General features: G+C 36.1%; 2 protein-coding genes across 2 annotated transcripts; both read right to left on the bottom strand.

Moving 5' to 3' along the window:
* Window positions 1-1,274: 1,274 nt before the first annotated feature.
* Window positions 1,275-2,025, bottom strand: LOC125470418 (chaperone protein dnaJ 11, chloroplastic). Its single transcript, XM_048569400.1, has one exon. It carries the CDS (start codon window positions 1,939-1,941, stop codon window positions 1,507-1,509), a length of 435 nt encoding a protein of 144 aa, XP_048425357.1. The 5' UTR covers window positions 1,942-2,025; the 3' UTR covers window positions 1,275-1,506.
* Window positions 2,026-13,087: 11,062 nt separating this feature from the next.
* Window positions 13,088-17,179, bottom strand: LOC125470417 (probable galactinol--sucrose galactosyltransferase 1). Its single transcript, XM_048569396.1, has 13 exons — window positions 16,989-17,179; window positions 16,295-16,554; window positions 16,112-16,202; window positions 15,803-15,851; window positions 15,614-15,705; window positions 15,428-15,535; window positions 15,205-15,339; window positions 14,707-15,117; window positions 14,453-14,594; window positions 14,281-14,348; window positions 14,045-14,179; window positions 13,747-13,964; window positions 13,088-13,651 (listed from the first exon to the last, which is right to left on the bottom strand). Exons 1-13 carry the CDS (start codon window positions 17,177-17,179, stop codon window positions 13,278-13,280), a joined length of 2,274 nt encoding a protein of 757 aa, XP_048425353.1. The 3' UTR covers window positions 13,088-13,277.
* Window positions 17,180-19,692: the final 2,513 nt, after the last annotated feature.

Genomic DNA, 19,692 nt, shown 5'->3' with positions numbered 1-19,692 from the left:
CATGAAAGTAGACAATAATTTCTAGACAAGGTCCCCAATATAGTGTGATGAAAGTCAATAAAGATGACCATTACTATCATGCTTTAGGAAGTGAGGTGATATATTGTTGTACCAATACTACTTACAACTAACATATGCTTTATTTGTTTTTATTCGTTCCTATGCTACCTCGCGTGGTGGTTTGTTTCTGTGGGATATTTATAGTCCTGAATTTCTTTTTAATATTCTTGCTAAAGACGTAAACGTTTCTATTAGAATTTAATAAAATTTATCCTTTGACCAAAAAAAAAAAATCTCTTTTAAATTTACTAAATTGTGTGTACAAGGCAAATAAAATGGTCACACTCAAATAATTTATGGGGCAGAATTATCTACAAAGAAAAATAATTTTGTACACTCTGTTTATTTTTATCCATCGGTTCTTCTTTACTTATATTCGATTCCAAAATTGAAAACAAAAATTGGTGTATCAGCGACATTCCTCATTTACAAATTATTACATTCGTTAAACTTGTAGTTAAATTGCCAAACCATTTGTTTTCTATACAAGTAATAGTTGAGATATGAGAATTATACGTAGAACCTCGAATAGAAAAGTAAATGTTTTTAACTACTCGAACTACAATCCTTTACAATTAAATTGTGAAATTTAAAACTCCGTCAAATGATTCACGCTAATAAACGTAATATAAACTACATATTAGTACAATTATAATATCAACCCAAAAACCAAAAGAATTATTATTATCTGCTTTTATACATAACTAAAATAAAATATTAAAAACGAAAAAAATGTGACCATTAAAGTAATTTTGCACAAACAATTATTTTTCTAATCTCACAATCACATCACTCTATCAATACGCTAAACTCACTCTTTCTCCATCTTTATCTTCGCATTTGCACGCCACGTCAACTTTTCCTTCCACTTTTTCAAACCTCCCCAATTCAACTTTTCCTTGCACTTTTTCAAACCTCCCCAATTCACTAGTGTTTTAAACATATTTTGACATTAATTAAAATCTAAATCCTTTTAAAACTTTATATGTGACTTTTAAAACTTTAAATCACATATAATGTCTACCGCTCAATTTCATTTGATTGAATAGTTGACCCAACTCTTTATTATTTGAATAAACCTGCTGCTTCAATTGGTATTTTTTTCACGAAAAACAAGCATGAGATAACAAATTCAGTCTTTCACTAGTACTAACTATACGTGAATTAAAAAAAAAAATTGAATTCAAAATTGACACAAACAAATAAATAAATAATTAAAGATAATAATTTCCGTTCAAAATTCATTCACTTCGTACGCCCGTCGTCATAAAAACATTTACAAAAAATTTCCCTACATTCTAATTTTTTTCTATTTACACGTCAGATTCTAACAATTTCTTTTCTTTCTCAAGAAAGGAAAAAAAAATATTAAACACAACGAAAGGCAGCGCCGGCTGAGTCAGCGGCGAGTCTGGTGGGCCCGGATCCTATTAGCTTTACGTTTCTCTACCAGCACTGGTCCGTTTCCCACCTCCGGGTCGAGTAAAACCCGTCGGTTCGAAACCCGACCGAGTGTCTCCGCCGATTAAAATTAATGTGATCAGCGCCCAACGACGTGTCATACACCTCCCGGGCCGCCGGATCGGACAGCGTGGTGTAGGCGTTGTGAATCTGGATGAAATCCCGGCCGTCGGACCCCGACCGCGACGCGTCCGGGTGGTATTGCTTGGCCAAGCTCCGGTACGCCGACTTGATCTCCGTTGGCGACGCGTTGGCTGTGACTCGGAGGACCTCGTAGAGACTCGCCGCGGAGGCACGGTGCCGCGGCTTGGCCTCGGCGAACGCCTGGGCGGAGTAGGCCTTGATCTGGAAGCTGCGCCGCTGGGGCAGGGGCATTTTTGGAAGGGGGCTTGCGGCCGAGGGGAAGAGGGTTGTAGACATCGGGGATTTTGGCGGTCCTGCGGAGGGCAATTTGGGACTCGGAAGAGATTTGGGGGAGGGGGAGGAGGAGGACGGTGTGAATACAATTTTTGAAAGGGGTATAAATATCTGTGTGTGGGTGTTGTGGGTTAAGGGGGCGCTGACATGGCACTTGTTCCAGCACAGTTCATATTTGTTGCTTCTAGAAGGAGTCCGGATCCTCGCTGGATATTTTTTGTGTAGATTTCAAGAATATGTGAATCGTGTTCGTTCGTCGTACATCGTGCGGTCATAAATTATTTTAAATATTTTTATTTAAAAATAAACATAAATAGTACTTGATAAAAACTGATCGCACGATGTATGATGAACGAACATAATTTACAGATCTCCAGAATCCTTACCAAAAAGAAACGGAGAGGACCCTGTTGGTTCTAGAAGAACAAGATTTACCCAATTTACATTGTTTTAGTTAATAGTAAGTTGATTTTTGTTTTTAACTATTTTTACTCTCACTTGTCATGATAGTAGATTACGGTTTAGAAGTCTTCTTCTATTTATAAATAATTGGTTTCAAATTGGATTGTTATTAATATCGAGTTTAATGCTTTGGTATAGTCGGATAAACGGTCTTCGTGATGATAAGGTGATCGGAATATAGCTCTCGTGGTAAAAAAGTTAGGATTTAAATTAAATCTTTGTGATGCGTTAGCAAATTTAGTCTAAAAGTGATTTTTTCGTTTATTGTTTATTAGATACATGGATAAAAATATACTTTGTAGTGTGCACCTTCTTCTTATCCATGAAGATCAATTTAATTCAAGTAAGAAGCTCATCAAACACATGATTTATGAACGCCAATATCTATATTATAAAAGGGGTGTGTTATTTACACACTCATTTTTACTTCTCATACATCTCTTGGTAATTTCTGTCCGTTGATCTTCTTCAATTCATTTGATCTGACAGCCAAAAACCAAAAAAATGTGAAAGAAGTAAAAAGGAGTGTGTGAATATCACATCTCATTATAAAACTCCAATTCACTAACACATTCGTTACATAATTCTTCTTCAATATTACAATTTTGACAAAAGTAAAAAGGAAGTAAGTTTATATTAATAATGAAATGGTTGTAGATATTTTTGTGAGGGTATGATGATGAAGATGGGAAAGTCAAGTGACCATATTTTGTAGGGTATGCCTTGTATTTAGGCGGGACATTTCGAGTGACATCACACAAGTCACAAAAAGACATCAAGTTTTCTAATTTCTACACACACTGCTCGACAGTGTGGTCCTGGACTGTAGCAAACCGAGCAAACTCTTCTCTCTGACGTGCCCTAGTTTCTAGAAGGCCAACCAATTCAAGAACCCTCACAATTTTGATTCCCCAAATTCAAGAACCCCTTGGACCAAGATCAAGCTTCAAGAAAATGACCACTCACCTTAATAGCATGGTCCTTCCCTTTTTTTAACTTGTGTATAATATTTGTGGTTAAAAGTTTATAATTCAATTGGTTCGGAATGTTTACTTTTTAAACACGAGGTCATAGGTTTTATTTGTATTACAAAATTTATAATTACGTTGATTAAGAATATTTATCTATAAAATTGAGTTATAGATTTGATCCCGCTATCTTCATTAGGCCTGTCAATCTTTTACACAACTCGTTATCTCGATATAAAACGACACAAGATTAACATGTTTCGCGTCAACCTGCTAATAATTCGGATCATTATTGGGTCACCTATTAAAAACTCGATGAGACATTGTTTGTCAAATCTAGACATTAGACATGCCAATTTCTTATATGACCTCTTAACTCGACATAACCTTTTAACAAATCAGATCGTTATTGGGTCACTTGTTAAGAACTCATTAAGATAACAAATTTTACACGATATAATCCGTTAAGATAACAAATATAACACGAACTATACGAACATGACAAATGCAACCTATTTCCCAACTCTACTCTCCACTATCGTCGATTGTATAAAACAAGTTTTCTTTGTCCTTCTCCTTTTGTTGGCTATATAAAGCAAGTATACGGAGAAATTTTTTATTGTGACGAAAATATGGATGGTGCATCATATGTTTTTATGTAAGTGATGAAAAATTTTATGTTTTAAATTATTAACTTTTTAATACACAAATCCTATCATTTATATAATAACACGTGATATACCATATCGTGTGCCGATCACACAAAAAATTTTCTTAAGTACACGTGGTCCTACCGAATAGACAAGTGAAATAAGTCCTCTTTCTAACTAATACAGATGTAGTCCAGAGGGTTCGCCACGTAAAGGAGGGTTTCTAGAAACCCTTGTCTTGCTCGCTAAAATTGTACTCACTACGGCCTCTACAGTCGTAATCCACACTGACAAAGGCATAAATTTATCTTTGTTATTTTGATTGGATAAATAATTGGCACTACCCTTCTAGAATCCTTTCTTTTCTCCCAAAAAATTGAGGTAGTAAGGACATCTCCAATCAACTCGGTTAAATGGTCATAAAGCTAAAAATAGTTAAGAATGACAAAATAACCGTCTCCAACCGAAGGCTAGGTCAAAGAGGTTGTGGGCCCCACCGGGCCCAAACCCCCAAATCGTGGTAGCCAACCAGCCAACCCTTTAGCGCCAAAATGTCAAGCTTGACATTTTGCTAGCCCTCTAGCTAGCTTAACATTTTGTCAGCCCTCAAGCTCAGCCCATTTGAATGCCAACGGCAACTTGGCATCAGTATGACTCCAGCTAGCAACGGCTAGCTAACGTCATGCTGTCGTTAGGTTACCGTTGGAATTTGATTTTTTTTTTTTTTGACGAATTTAAAAAAAAAATTATAATTTTTTTTTCCTATAAATACCTACATCATTACTACAACATTGAAAGCTGAAGATACGACGTGCCACGTAAATAAGAATCATATCTAAAATTTGCACAACCAATTACATCTCAACACGTAGCACTCAAAATCCTATCCAAAAAATTATTAAGATTACATAAAGATAAGAAATCTATAAAGTTACTCACTTTAGTGACAAGTGTCATGATAGGAGCATATTCATGCGACTTAATTAGCTTGTTCTCGTGCATTTACGTTGTGTTTACTTAGTTGTTTTAGTGTTTAAGGCCACTTTTGTGTATTTTCAGATTATAAGGCCAAAGTGTGCAAGAAGATGCAAATTGGAGCTTTTTGGAGCGAAAGAGGAATGAATGAGTTGAAGACTTGAAGAAACGACGAATTCCTACGCCAACGATGAATTCTTACCAAAACGAAGAATCCTACTCAAACAAGGCTTCCTATTTTAGGAAAATTGACCCTAAGTTTCCCGTTTTGGTAACCTTTCCTAATTCTAAACGTCCATATTTTCTAGCCACTTTACAGGCCTCGTATGCACTTTAGGACACAAAACCAAGGCCCTAGCCCGATTTCCCTTCCTAGCCGCACATTTATATTTATGTTTTAATTTCCTATTTTCGTAAGCCTTTGATTTAATTTTAAATAAGCTAGGGTTAGTTTTCTGAAACCCTACACATTTTTACAACCTAGCCGCACCTAATATTCACCCTAATTCTTCCCCCCTAAGCCGCAAGCCAACTTCCCTAAATTCCCCCCAAAACCGTGCATCCCATTCATGCCAATTTTAATCAGCCACGATATCATTTTCTATTCCCCATGCAGCCGCAATATTTTTCATTGACTTTAACATTCACATATATCCATTTTTCACCCTTTGCATCCTAATTCTAATTAATCCCACCATAGCATCCAATCTCCCATATTTTTATTCCATCTTCACGCAGCATCCATTAACAACCTAATTCTCCCATTCTACAAACCCTAACACACTTTCACCCTAACACAATCAGCCACCATATCATTATTTTATTGTTCTCAGCCGCATTGGTTTCCCCATTAATTCCATTACCTTTCATCCCATTTTATTCCACCATATTCCTCCATATTCTAACCTAGCCGCAATTCCCATTCATGCATTTTCTTTATTCGGCCACCATTCCACCCACACCACTTCCCATTATCCATTTCATCCGTGCATTGCCATTAACCCTAACACTAACCAATTTGTGCATTACCTCCACCATTCCATTTCAGCCGTGTTCTAACACTATCCCATTTACATCCATTAAACCGTCCATCCACTATCCCATTTACATCCACTAAACCATGCATTTGATGCACCATAATTCCCACCATCCACACCTTTTCCCTTCCACCAAATACCTTAAACAAACATCCATTCACATCTCTAATCCTCCTATAAATACCCATTCATTCCATTCACCAAGGCATCTCATTTTCCATTGTAATACACAAACACTTCCCCTTCTCCATCTTCTCCATTTCCACTCCATTCCACACTTCCATCCCCCCAACCAACCTATCCTTAAACCTTGTGCTACAACAACGAGGAAGAGAAGAGTGCCTAAACGTTCATACAATTCAAGTTTGAGTTGTTGGAATGTTTAGGTGTTTCTTTGATTTCAAAGTTTCATTTTAATTCTCTTTGTTTTGTACGTATAAGGAATGGAAGAGAAGAGTGCTTAAACGTTCATACAATTCAAGTTTTGAGTTGTTGGAATGTTTAGGTGTTTCTTTGATTTCAAAGTTATGAGGAACTAAACCCTCTTTAGCTAGGGGGTGATTCGAAACTATGTTTATATTTGCAATATGAATTGATTAACTTTCGTTGGAATTTCATAAGTTTTGGATTCAATTTGTTTAACCGTTTGATTGATAACTTATTTATGAATGTTTATTAAGAATGCGCACTTAATTTTCATGCATAAATATGACGCTAGAATATAAGTGAATTTCACCTAATCGTTATGAACTTATATTCACAAGTAGTGGAGGTTGCTTATAAACAATCGCGTTAAATGAATTCTTGGCACGAGTTTCATGCTCATCATAGTAACAAATGCCTCGTCAACACTTATAGTTTTCATAATGCTTAATGATCTTTGATTGTATCTTTATTGTGCTGTTCACGTAAAGGACTTTTGGAGAATGTTGTGAATTGTGTTGCGCAAACCCATCCAATTCATTAACTTAAGGAAAACTTGACGGTTAATTTAAGCGGACCTAATTAATCCGGAGTGTTGAGTTTCATAATTTATCGAAAGACCAACTGAGAATCAATTTTGTATGCAAGTATAACATGTGTGGAGAAGAACCCCTTAGCTAGCCTTCATTCCATTCATTCCATCACAAATTCATATTTACATTCCGCTTAGTTTATTAACTTGTTTTGTTATTTCAATTTTCGTCAAATCAAAACTCCCCCCCCTTTACTTTCTTGTTCTTTAGTGCTTAGAATCTGTTTAGTTTATGTTTTAAAGTATTTTGAATCAAGCCATAATCTTAAATTCGTCCAAAATTAGTTTTGAGTCTTTTGGTTTGTCTTAATGTTTTAAATTTTAGTTTTGCATTCTTTGAGTCTAGTTTAGTGTTTTATATTGTTTTTACGTTCTTAAGTCAATTTAGAAGGTTTTAGCAAGCCCTCCTAATCCCCGGTCTAGAACGATCCCTCACTTATCCATTCTACTACAATTGTCAAACGAGGGTTTAATTTGAGTGTCAAGTAATTCTCGCATCATGTCACTCGAAATCCTATCCGAAATTTTTTTGAGATTGCATAAAGATAAGAAATCTAGAGAGTTACTCACGTTAGTGACATGTGTCACTCGAAATCATATCCAAAAAATGTTTGAGATTATATAAATATAAGAAATCCGGAGACTTATCATTTGGCGACAAGTGACACTCAAAATATGTCTAAAAACCTTAGTTTAATATAGTAGTTTAATTTAATTAAAATAATAAATTATGTTTGACTTATAATCCTTTGACCTTCTTGGTTGGAGATGGACTTTTGTTAAAGGGCTATGTTTGGCCTATGACCCTTTGACCCCCTCGGTTGGAGATGATATAAAATATGACCTAACACTATTCATTAAAATATAAATTCTTGCACAGCTATAGAATATCAAAAAAGTTTGATCTTTTTCATTTTTTGGGGCAGGGTGAAAACCTGTTTTTGTGTAAAAGGAAAAGAAAATTGTTTATGTAATAAGTTAGAGATATTCTTTTCTCATTAAAAGAAGAGAGTTTTAACGAAAAGCTCACGGTACTGTTCATTTTAACGAAAAACTATATTTTTACACTAAAAAGTCAATCCTGATACTATTCACTTTACCCTTTATTTTATTCTTATCATTAAAACTCAAAATTTTCGTTAAATTGAATTCACTTTACACTTAAAAAGAAGTCTTAAATTGAATTCACTTTTACACTAAAAAAGTCTTAAATTGAATTCAAAATCACATAGGTAAAAACAAATTTATGTCAATCCAAATTTTATAATTTTAATTCAATACTCAAAGAGTGTTTTTGACTGAATCAGGAAGGGCCAAAAAGCAAAACTCTTTCATAATTAAAAGCGCTTCAGGTTATCATAGTGCTATTTTAATTCTTCCAATAGTTGGGACTTTGTAGCCTCTTACCATTAACTGAGAGATCTTTTCAAGGTACTCAAAAATACGATTCGTTACAACAAATATCATTATATAAGTGGATGACCACTTAAAAAAACAAATTTTTTTTTTCAATACTAGGTGTATCGTGCCGTGTTCCTCGGTAAACTAAAAAATCTTCCCATTAACTACTACTTTGAGAGTTAAGAGCTTTTTGTTTCTCTCTAATCCTTGAATCCTCCTCACGGGTCATATTCATACATGAGTAGATGAATTATGTATTCTGAAAGAAGTTCTGTATTAGTGTCTGCTTCATGTCAAAAACATCCTCCGGGATCGATCTCTGTGTCCGCCATCGTCGAAAAGTATTAAGCATGTCATAATCTCTGACTCCATAAATACATTGGGAAAGGCTACAAGTTAAACAAGAATTACATGTAGAATCTCTTCAGACAAGACAGTAGTAAATCCAACAAGAAAGTTATATACCATATGAAGGGTGAAGTCTCCTTAACTTTGCTGCCCCAAGAATCCACATTGTCGTTTCAGCTGGGGGTTCGGGTATGGCAACTAAAATTCTTGCTTCAGATCGAGGGCAGCTCAAACTCAAGTAACCAGTTCTCATCCAAGAGAGGAGGGAGCCTGCCGGTGAATTACCAGTCAATCATAGAAGGGCAAGATCGCGTTAGGCATGTAACAATGCCAAGTATCACCATACTAAACACCCATTAAGCAGAACCGCAAAGCCAATAGCCAACCATTTTCGAAGCATGGGGTCCTTCATTTACAGTGAACACGTAAGATGCAACTACCATGGAAAATGAAGTTTCTTTCAACAAAATATATTGAAATACTGGAATAAAAATGTACTTTGTCGTGTGCACTTTCGTAATCCTCGTCACTTTGCATTTCATCTATCAAAAAATATCATCCATGAAGACCAATTCAATTCACGCAAGAAGCTCATCAAACACAAGATTCATAAACGCTAATATCTGTATTATAAAACTCGAGTTTATCAACAAGTCAGTCACATAATTCTATTTTGATAAATGCAAAAAGGATGTAAGTAATTATTCATGTAATTGTTTAGTTATCTTGTAGAGGTATGATGACGAAGATGGGGAAAGTCAAGTGACTATATTTTGTAGAGCATGCCTTGTTTTTATGCATGACATTCCAACTGACATCACACAAGTCATTAAAAGACATCCAGTTTTCTACACACTCCGCTCGACAGTGTGGTCCGAGACGAAACCGGATCCTCTCCGAATCCATATATACTGAGCTTGTTGAGCAGACGATTCGGATCGTTGAAATTTGATAAAACGACTACAATTATTATAATTTTTAGAGGGTCTTCTTTTTGTAACCGTTAGATCAAATTTCAAAGGTCCGGATCGCCTACTCAGCAAACTCAGTTCTATTGGATCCGATTCCGTCCGAGACCACAGCAAACAAAGCAAACTCTTCTCTCTCACGTGCCCTTGTTTCTAGAAGGCCAATATATAGAAAGAACACCCAAATTTTGATACCCCAAATTCAAGAACCCCTTGGACCAAGAAAATGATCACTCACCTTAAATATAATATTTTTTGTTGGAAGTCAAATTTTGTTGGTTGAAAAAAAAATTAATTTTAAACTTGAGGTTATTGGTTTTACTTGTATTAAAAAGCTTATAACCGAGTTGATTAAAAATATTTATCTATAAAACCGAGTTATAGATTTGATTCGGCTCTCTTTATTAGGTCTGGCAATTTATTGCACAATCCATTATTTCAACGTGAAATGACACCAAAATATCATGTTTCGCGTCAATCCTCCAATGATCAGGGTCATTATTGGTCTATCCGTTAAGAATATGTTAATAAATCAAGTCGCTATCAATTCACTTGTTAAGAACTCAATAAGATCTTGTTTATCAAATATAGACATTAGGCATGTCAATTTCTTGCATTACCTCTTGACCGGACACAAAGCGACACGACTTGTTAATAAATTAATTCACTATCAAGTCACTTGCTAAAAACCCGTTAAGATAACGAATTTGACATGATACAACCAATTAAGATAACTAGTATAACATGAAAACGACAAGGGTAATGCTAAAGAGACTAAATTTGCAAATTAAATAATGTGTCACCAATAGGAATGAAGACATTTATTGATGCTTAAGTAATAATCAAATCATCAACTTCCATGTCATTTAATTTACAAAATTTTATCTACAAATTAGTCTTTATAACATTACTCAAAACGACAAACACAACCTATCTCCCAAAGTCCTCCCCTTTAGATCCCTTGGTGAGAATCATGAGGATCCGTAAATCGTGTCCGTTCATCATACATCATGTGATAAGTTTTTGTTAGTTTGCATTTAATTTTAAATAAAAATATTTAAAATAATTTCTGACCGCACGATATATGATGAATGAATATGATTTACGGATTCCTGAAATCCTCACAAACAGGATCCGGATCTGAATTCCAAGTCTTCTCTCCACCATCCTCGATTGTGTAAAACAACTGTTCTTTGTCGTACTTTTGTTGGATATAGAAAGCAAGTATAGGAAGCGTGGTCCTACCGAATTGACAAGTGAAATGAGTCCTCCTTCCAACCACTAGATGTAGTTGAGATGGTTTGCCACGTAAAGGAGGGTTTCTAGAAACCCTTGTCTTGCTGACTAAAACTGTACTCATGACGGCCCTCTACACTCGTAATCCACGTTGGCATTAACTTGGATGTGGGATAAAGGCATAATATTTGTGTTTTGATATGGATATATAGTTGGCACTAGGTCATACCGCCCTTCTAGAACCCTTTCTTTTCTCCCAAAAAATGGTAGTAAGAGAAAGAAAATGAAAATAATTAGATGGTAGTTGAAGGCTTTTCCTTGTTCTAAATCTAAATGTTTGATTAGTTTCAACATGAAGAGGAATTCTTTTTTTATTTCGGGGATATTGATATTTTAAATTAGCGGTAGAATGAGAGAATTTGAACCCTAGAATAGTAAGTTATAATGTTGAAGAGAAAAACTCTATTTAGAAAGAGAATTGATCAGTTATAGCACAACGAAGAGTCTAATTTTTGTTACAATATCAGAAAAGTTTGATCGTTTAAATATCTTCTTCTTTTTTGTTTTTTTTTTTGGGGGGGGGGGGGGAGGGGGTTGTGTGAAGACTTGTTTTTGTATAGAAATAAGAGAAACTTGTTTACGTAATAGTTTAGTGACATTCTTCTCTCATTAAAAGAAGTTTGAATCTCAAAACTCCATTGGTAAAAACAAATTTAAGTTATTCCAAATCTCATAATTTTGATTTGTATAAATGTCAAACCTTGTCAATCAATTGAAAGGTCTAAAATTTATGCTCAAGAATTAAAAGCACTTCAGGTTATCATGTTTGCTATTTTATTTCTTGGAAAAGAAAATGATTGGACTTTGCAGCCTCCTTACCATTAACTCAGAGATTTTTCAATGTATAGGAAACGTGACCTGGTACCCCAAATATCATTGTACTAGTAGATGGACACTTTAAAAAAAAATACTTCTCCCTAATAATTAGGGTAACAGGCCCTGTTTCGCGGTACAGTGAAAAATCTCTCTCATTAACTACTAAATACAGAGCCAAGAGCTTTTTGTTTCCCTCCAATCCTTTAATCCTCCTCACGGGTCGTACATGAGTAGATCCATCGATGTATTCTTAACAAGTTCCCTTTGTAGTAGTCCTGGCAACAAATGTTCCCGAGACAAAGACAGTAAGAAGTCCAACTAGTAAGTTACCTTATGAGGGTGAAATCTCTCTTCTTTTGCGACCCCAATAACTTACATCGTCGATTCAGCTGGTGCTTCCCGCGCATGGCAACTAAAATTTTTGCTTCAGATCGAGGCCAGCTTGTAATTGTCAAACTCAAGCAACCAGTTCTCATCCGAGAGCGGGGGGGGGAGCCTGCCGGTGAACTTTCAGTCAATCATAGGAAGGCCAGATCGCGTTAGGCTTGTAGCAATGCCAAGTATCACCATACTAAACACCCATTCAGCAGAACCGCAAAGCCAACAGCCAACCATTTTCGGAGCATGAGGTCCTCCATTTACAGTGAACACTTCGATGCAGTTGTCGTGGAAAATGAAGTTTCTTTCAACAAAATATATGTACTTCTACGGCCTCGTCGTAGATTGCCAGTTTTCAAATGCTCTTTTTGCATGCATCATCGTCATTAGAATGTAGGCATTCATTATTTTCACGCACGGAACGACTGTTCGTTCATAAGGAACATCCTTAACGAAAACCCAAAACTTCCCTAATTCAACATTCCATATTCACCATTGATCCGATCCTAAGACTGAAGCATCAAAGTATAATAAAAAGTGCAGAGAGAGGGAGGAAGGAAAGAGATGAAGGAAGGAACCTTGAGCAAAGATCGTAAGGCATCCACGCATCTAAAAGACGGTGTCATTCCCCTCAGATAGTACAGTGCCCTTTGTGATTGTTCTTCGCAAGCAACGCCTCCGAAACATCTCTCCTTCCCTGAAACTGAGATACAAATTGGATTAGAAACAGCCGCCTAGCAGACTTCCACATCACAAACATCAGGGCAAAACATCCAAGAAAACCAATATTCCATGTCAAGGTTCAAACTATCGAAATAATACGGACAATAATACATTGACTAATTAAATAGAAACTTTCATTTCATTTCTCTCCGAATTTCTTGAATACAAACTACAAGCCATGACGCAGACAAATGGCAATCTGCATTTTCCTCCCAATTTTAATCAATACGATGACAAGGTACACCATTTCCTTCTAAAGGCCTACATAACACCAATACAACAACACTCATAATTTATAATCCTTAAAACTCGATGCCGATGTTCCAAACGTGCAGTTCTTTCTCTGGCACTCTCAAATCAGTGGTGAGTAAACCAGACTGGTCTTCATATCCAAACTCAGTTTCCCCCGAAGCAACAGTTATCCTCTTGGGTCGAGATGATGAGTAGGCTCCGAATATACCACATCCGCGAGCTTTCACGACAACTGTTGTGCTTGTGTTAGGTTCATCATATTCTTTTATGGCTCCCCCAGAGTTGAACATCTTGATTAGGCCTATGGGAGCAAATTTTACGCCGTTGGACAGTTCCTTGACAGGAACCACTGTGAAGACTTCATATTCCCGGGATTTTAATGTTATTGGCATGGATGCATCCTTGGGAAGATAAGACACCTCTCCTGCAAGTTTAAATCAATGAATATGTTAAGTACTCTAGACAGTATGGTCTACTTGTAAAGCAGACTACACGAACCAAATCAAATGCTAAACTTACCACCAAGATGAGAAAATACGACCACATCCCCTGACCATTTCTCATCTGCAATCTTGGGCAGATAATCAACATCTTTAGCCCGAATAACCCCGGTAATTGCACCCGGTTCTAGGTCATGGATGAGGTTCTTCTTTCCAACCTTACACCACCCAGCTCCCTGGCAGTTGAAGACCCCGACAACTCCAGTAACATTGTTCAGATTCCATATCTTCAGAAGACTGTAATACCATAATTTAGATTAGAAACACACATCATTTGAAGAGACAAAACCACAAAACATTAATGTCCTTTTACAAACCTTTTCCCATCTCGGGCAGGATCAGAAAATAAGCAATCCCTTGTTGGTCTTCCTGGAAGTTTGGCCCTCAAGATAGATCCATCAGGAAGTACGAGCTTCCTCAGAAGATCGAAGTCATGCTGCCCAGGCTTGTCACTGCATCATATATAAATAGGTAGCACAGATAAATTTGTCTCTGGTTTGATTATTTTCACACCAGAAGTTGAAGCTGACAAAGACAAAAACAAATACCATACCTAACATAAATTGCACATCCTCCAACCGCACGAGCTGCTCCATGATATTCAGCCATTGGATGCAGGCTCTAACATGCAGAACAAATCCAAAATAAGAATTGAAAAACTAAAACAAAATAGGAGAATACTTGAACTTCAAACTGATATCAGATATCAGAGTTTGGCTGCTTACATGAAACATATCCCAATCCGGCTGCATAAACTCCCCAAGGAAAACAGTGTTGTAAGCAACTGATGCGATGTGAATTGTGTGTGATGCTGGATCTCTAGGCCAGAAATCATCTGATGCCCTTATAACAGCTGTCCGCTTCACACTAGCAAATTCAAGGTCATACCAAATCATTAATGCTGAGAATTCATACAAAAAAACTCAAGGTCTTACGAAATCAGTAATATTGTGCGCATAAACGTGAAAGGGATTTTTACCTGTATAAACCATCTGTATTGTGACTCATACAAGAAATAATTCCATTGTCAGGAAAGTTTCTAGCGACAGACGCTTCCAATGCTTGATGGTATTTTCTCGTAAGTTTTACCCGTCCACCATGGCCTGCCCCTAGGGTTTCAAGAATGTTCTGAACATCAACTTTGACTCCATCTATACCAGCTGATGCGAGATAAGAGTGCAGTTCATCATAAAAGTTGAAAACTTTCTCGGGATTCACAAGGCCAAGCCCATTTGTGGTAATACTTTTCAAGGCATCACAATCCTCATTAGACTCGACTCCTGGAGATGAAATTGGGTAAGCCAACTTTGAATCATAGTGTTCCATTTCAGCAACACCAGGTCTAACACCGCCCCAATATCCAGTTATGGCATGCCACACATAAGCATATCTGCAAGATCGAAAAACAAACAGAATTACTTCCTAATAAACTAAATCGTTGTGACAACCAAATGTCAGAAAATACATTAAGACTTACTTCAAAGCGTGTTTTTCTTTGATTTCGGTAACAATGTGGTGAAGCCCCAAAGCAGGATCCTCTACTCTGTGACCCTCTTTACCATCTTTCTGAAATTTGTGGTTCTCTTTTATATGTGTTAACCTGTTTGCAAAGCTGCACGAGAAGAACAGAAATAATAATATAACGAAATTTGTAAGGTGAGACAACATGAAAATGAGAGTACTTTGGACCAAGCGCTCACTTTGCTGCATTATCAGCGTCGTATCCAACACCAGAGGAGTCCATGTCCACGGACTGCCATCCGTCATCAAGAATAACAAACTTTGGAGGGGCTCCACCACTTTCTAGGCTGCAAAAAACACTTGTTACTGTCTCTGTAATGCTAATGTCAAGTATTCAAAAGCATCCATAACGAGAAAATCAGTACCTCTGCAGTCCTTGCTTCAGGCCTTCTGAAGTCACATCGGTGTAGAAAGCATCCCACGTACACCAGCCAAACCAGTTCAACATGTCTGGCATCTGAAACATAAAGCATAATTCACTTAGAGATGATTGAATTGTGGGAAAAGAAAAGGCGAATTCAACCCAGACGAACTGAGAAAAAAGATTAGGTTACCTTCTTTCTCTCGCGATGAGAAAATGTCTGCAAATGTTTCTCCACGGTCCTGTATATGGTTAAAATTACAACTACGTAAACCCATTGACAAATAATGTTGTCAAGAAAGAGGGACAGTCCTAATTCAATTTTAATTTCAACCTCAACGAAGAATCTCTGTCAGAAATTCAATATCTTTGTTCATCCTAAACTAAAAGCTCGGCGATCTAATTCCTTTATACCATTTAATCTGAAAACTTAAAAATAAGACATGAGCAGAAATCAAAGAACATAGTAGCAAGCGTGCAATTTATTAACTCTTCAACTTACTTCACAGAATCTGCGATGACATCGAATGGGTCTGATCCGGCTCCAACGAAAACCAAATGACTACCCTCAAATCCATCAGCAGCAGGATCTCCTACAAAACCGTTTCAAAACCAACCAAAATTACTTCTAAAATAACAAAAATAAACATGAAAAAATTTGAAAACTTTTTGACTTTTGCCTTACCACTTTCTAGGCAGATTTCAATCTCATTAAGTTCGTTTCCTTGAAGAACAGCCCTGAAGTCCCCTTCGAGAATCGGTAAGATAACAGTATAAGCTGCAGACTGATCCGCCCCGTCTCTGCTTCCTTCACCAAAATGAGACCCATCCTTTGTTTCCACAATCAAAAACTGAGTCTCAAAGGGAACATCTTGGCCACAATTGCCCATCCTCTGTGTCATCCACCATAATTTAAACCGGAAAACGCACATGAAGCGCAATCCCCTGCACAAAAAGATCGAGTACATCAAACATTCACATAGGTTCGAGCCACAAATCAAAATTATGAAACTTAACAACATCATTAATCACAATTAGAAAATTGAAACAAAAATCCTAAAACTTACTTAGGTTTAACAATTGCATCAACATTAACATAGAATTAAGCCACAAATTCAAACTATGACACATTCCCACACTGCAAATCACAATTAAAAAGTGAAAACAGAACAACTTAATCAAATTTCCCAATTGCATTAACACACAATTAAGCCACAAACCCAAAATATGACCTTTCCCACATCACTAATCACAATTTAAAAGGTGAAAACCAACAAAAACGTACTCAAGTTCGCCATTAACTTAACGATAAACACGTCGAAAATCTCAACTAAAAAGGTAAAAACAACGAAGGAAAAAAAAAGAGGAGAAGAACTTACTCAAGTTTGCCAATCGGGAAGACCCTGCGGCTACCAACCTGATCAGATTGGACACCGATGAAAGCACCATTGGTCAATGCACCCCCAGATGCCGGAGTAACCACAACGTTGTCATGAACCTCAGACAACACTTTGTTCCCCAACACCACCAAGTTCCCATCCTCCACAGAAATCCCAGCCCCAACCGTCATCTTTGCTCTTCCTCCGCCGCAAAAAGTCCACCAAAAACACCAACTACAACTCCACAATAACAGTTCGAGTGAAACAAGAACACCCCAACACCAACAATGCAATTGGATTGCAGAGTTAGACGCGAATATTGGAGGACATCTAGAGAGGGGTATTTATAGCAAAATATATAAAACTGTCCCGATTAACCGTGAAGGAGTTGTGCAAATTTGAATTTTGCAATCCAAGGACTCTGTGGAAATCGGGAGAAAAATGACACTTTCCTCGGACTCTGTGTCGAATGTAAACAAAAATATTTGTTTTGGCGGGCCCGCAATATACCTTGGGATTCGTTGCATGTACCATGTTGCACGTAATTAAACAATAATTTTTAATTTTGGAAGCATATTAAATCATTTAGATCGAGTTGTATTATTGGTGTCAATTTCCATGTTTTCGACAGATATAGAAGTTAGACTTTTCATACGGCGAATGCGTGTGTGAACCCACGAGATCAGAGAGGCAGATTCTCTGTCCTCCCACACTTTTTGTGTCATCTTATGTTTTTTTATTTGTGTGGTTATGGTTAAGTTATGAAAAATTTTATATTACTATTCATTTTTATTTTATTATCTCTATAAAAAAATAATATAAAATATTAACGTCGCTTAACGTAATCATGTAAAATAGAAGGCACTGGAGGACACGGGAAATAAAAGGGCAGAGAATCTGCCTCCGGAGATCAGATCTTTTACATTCAAAGGTGTGACGTCACTGTGGTTTTCGTTATTAACTGATACGTGTTTACAAATTTAACTTTTTAAATTTTATTATCATAAATTTAATATATGTTAAATAAGAATTAGAGCAAAGAGACTACAATTATATTGAGTGAAAAAGATTCAATCTCGAACCCATCAGTCTTTCGATTATTGGCCGTCAAGATGTGTGGTGGGGGGGCCACATACACAGTAATGCTGAATCAGAATGTTTTGTCATATACACATTCAAAACATGTGACTGTCTGATTAATGAATGTTTCAAGAAAGAAAAAGAAAAAGTTGTAAGTTTGAGGTATGACAATAATTTCAATATTTTTTAATTTGGATGATTGAAGAGTTTATACTTACATGTATAATATTAGAAAAATTAATGAAAATAGTTTGAAAACTTTGAATTTTAATGAAAATGATAAAAATATGTTGCAAATGAATAGTATCAGAATTGATTTTTTTATTACTAAAAATATAATTTTTCATTAAAGTGTGTGTGTATATATATATATATATCTGTAAAATACCCATAAGAGTAGACTGAGAGCATTAAAATTGTAGAATTTTCAAGGTGTCAAAATCGTGGAATTTTCAAATTTAATCAATATATGTTATTGGATGAAAACATGAAAAAGTGACTAGCATATTTCCAAAAACTAATTCAGTATTATAAAGTTCTTAAAGAATTTTTATTTTCATATCTAACATAAGAGTGATGTTATTTAGACATTAAAAATTAACATATTTGCTCTTATACTTGTAATAAATAGGTGAATACCACATACATTAGTGGGACTCCTCTACATTAAAAATATATCATCAAATGTGTTAGATTTTTGCATTAAATAACGTTATTAAAAATGAGATTCATAACTAACTTTAGAAGGTTCAAAACTTTCCACTCTGGCTCCCGTTCATTGGCACGGGAATGTAAATTGCAAGCACACAAAGTTGGGAATTATTCAGTATGCCCAGAATATAAGATAGTATACCACTTGTGATTTTATACGTGTTCCTCCACTTGTATAATGAAATGTGATGTACCACCCAGTATTTCGAGCACCGAGCACATTGAAAAATTTATTCAACAAAGTTAAGATAACCAATCGCCCAACATATAAGCAAACGGTCCTAGATGCAGGTCAAGGCTACCGTGTTCAAGACTCCTATCAAGTCTTTCATCACTCTTTTCCACTCTTGACTTTCGACGAAAGCCTCGTTCCAATTCATGCATCCTTGCCATATATTGATGTATAAACAATACGCTTTGGTAAATTAGTAGATAAAGTCATGCATCATAAATCATCGACAGAGAGAAATGGAGAGCAACATGGTTGTTAAGAGCTCCATTATTCAAGGTCCTTGTATTACTCTAGTCTCCTTCACTAAAAATTAGGTGTTGAACCATTTGGAATAGGGATTGAGGTTTGGGCCACTAATTGTGTGGACTAAGCTTGATGATTATACCATAAATTAATATAAATTAATCAAGACAAGGGCCTTGAAGCCTAAAAATTAAAATTAATCTGATCAATTAGTTTTAATTTCAAATTAAGTTTTTAATTAAATTAATTTAAAACGTTTTGATTAATAGACACAACTCTTTGGAAATAGTTGCATAGCTTCAAATACATTTAAAATGTATTTGAAGAGGTATGAAAGAACCTATATAACTGGAGTCCTCAGTTCCATCGAAAATCATTTTTTCTTCTTCCTTCTCTTCTGTATAAACATTTAAGAGAGTAAACACACAAAGCAATTCT

The sequence above is a fragment of a genome, unplaced genomic scaffold (assembly GCF_019419815.1).
Source record: "Pyrus x bretschneideri cultivar Hongxiangsu unplaced genomic scaffold, Pyrus_bretschneideri_v1 Contig5, whole genome shotgun sequence".
Classification (NCBI taxonomy): Eukaryota; Viridiplantae; Streptophyta; class Magnoliopsida; order Rosales; family Rosaceae; genus Pyrus; species Pyrus x bretschneideri.
This window is presented reverse-complemented; position numbering and strand designations above follow the sequence as displayed.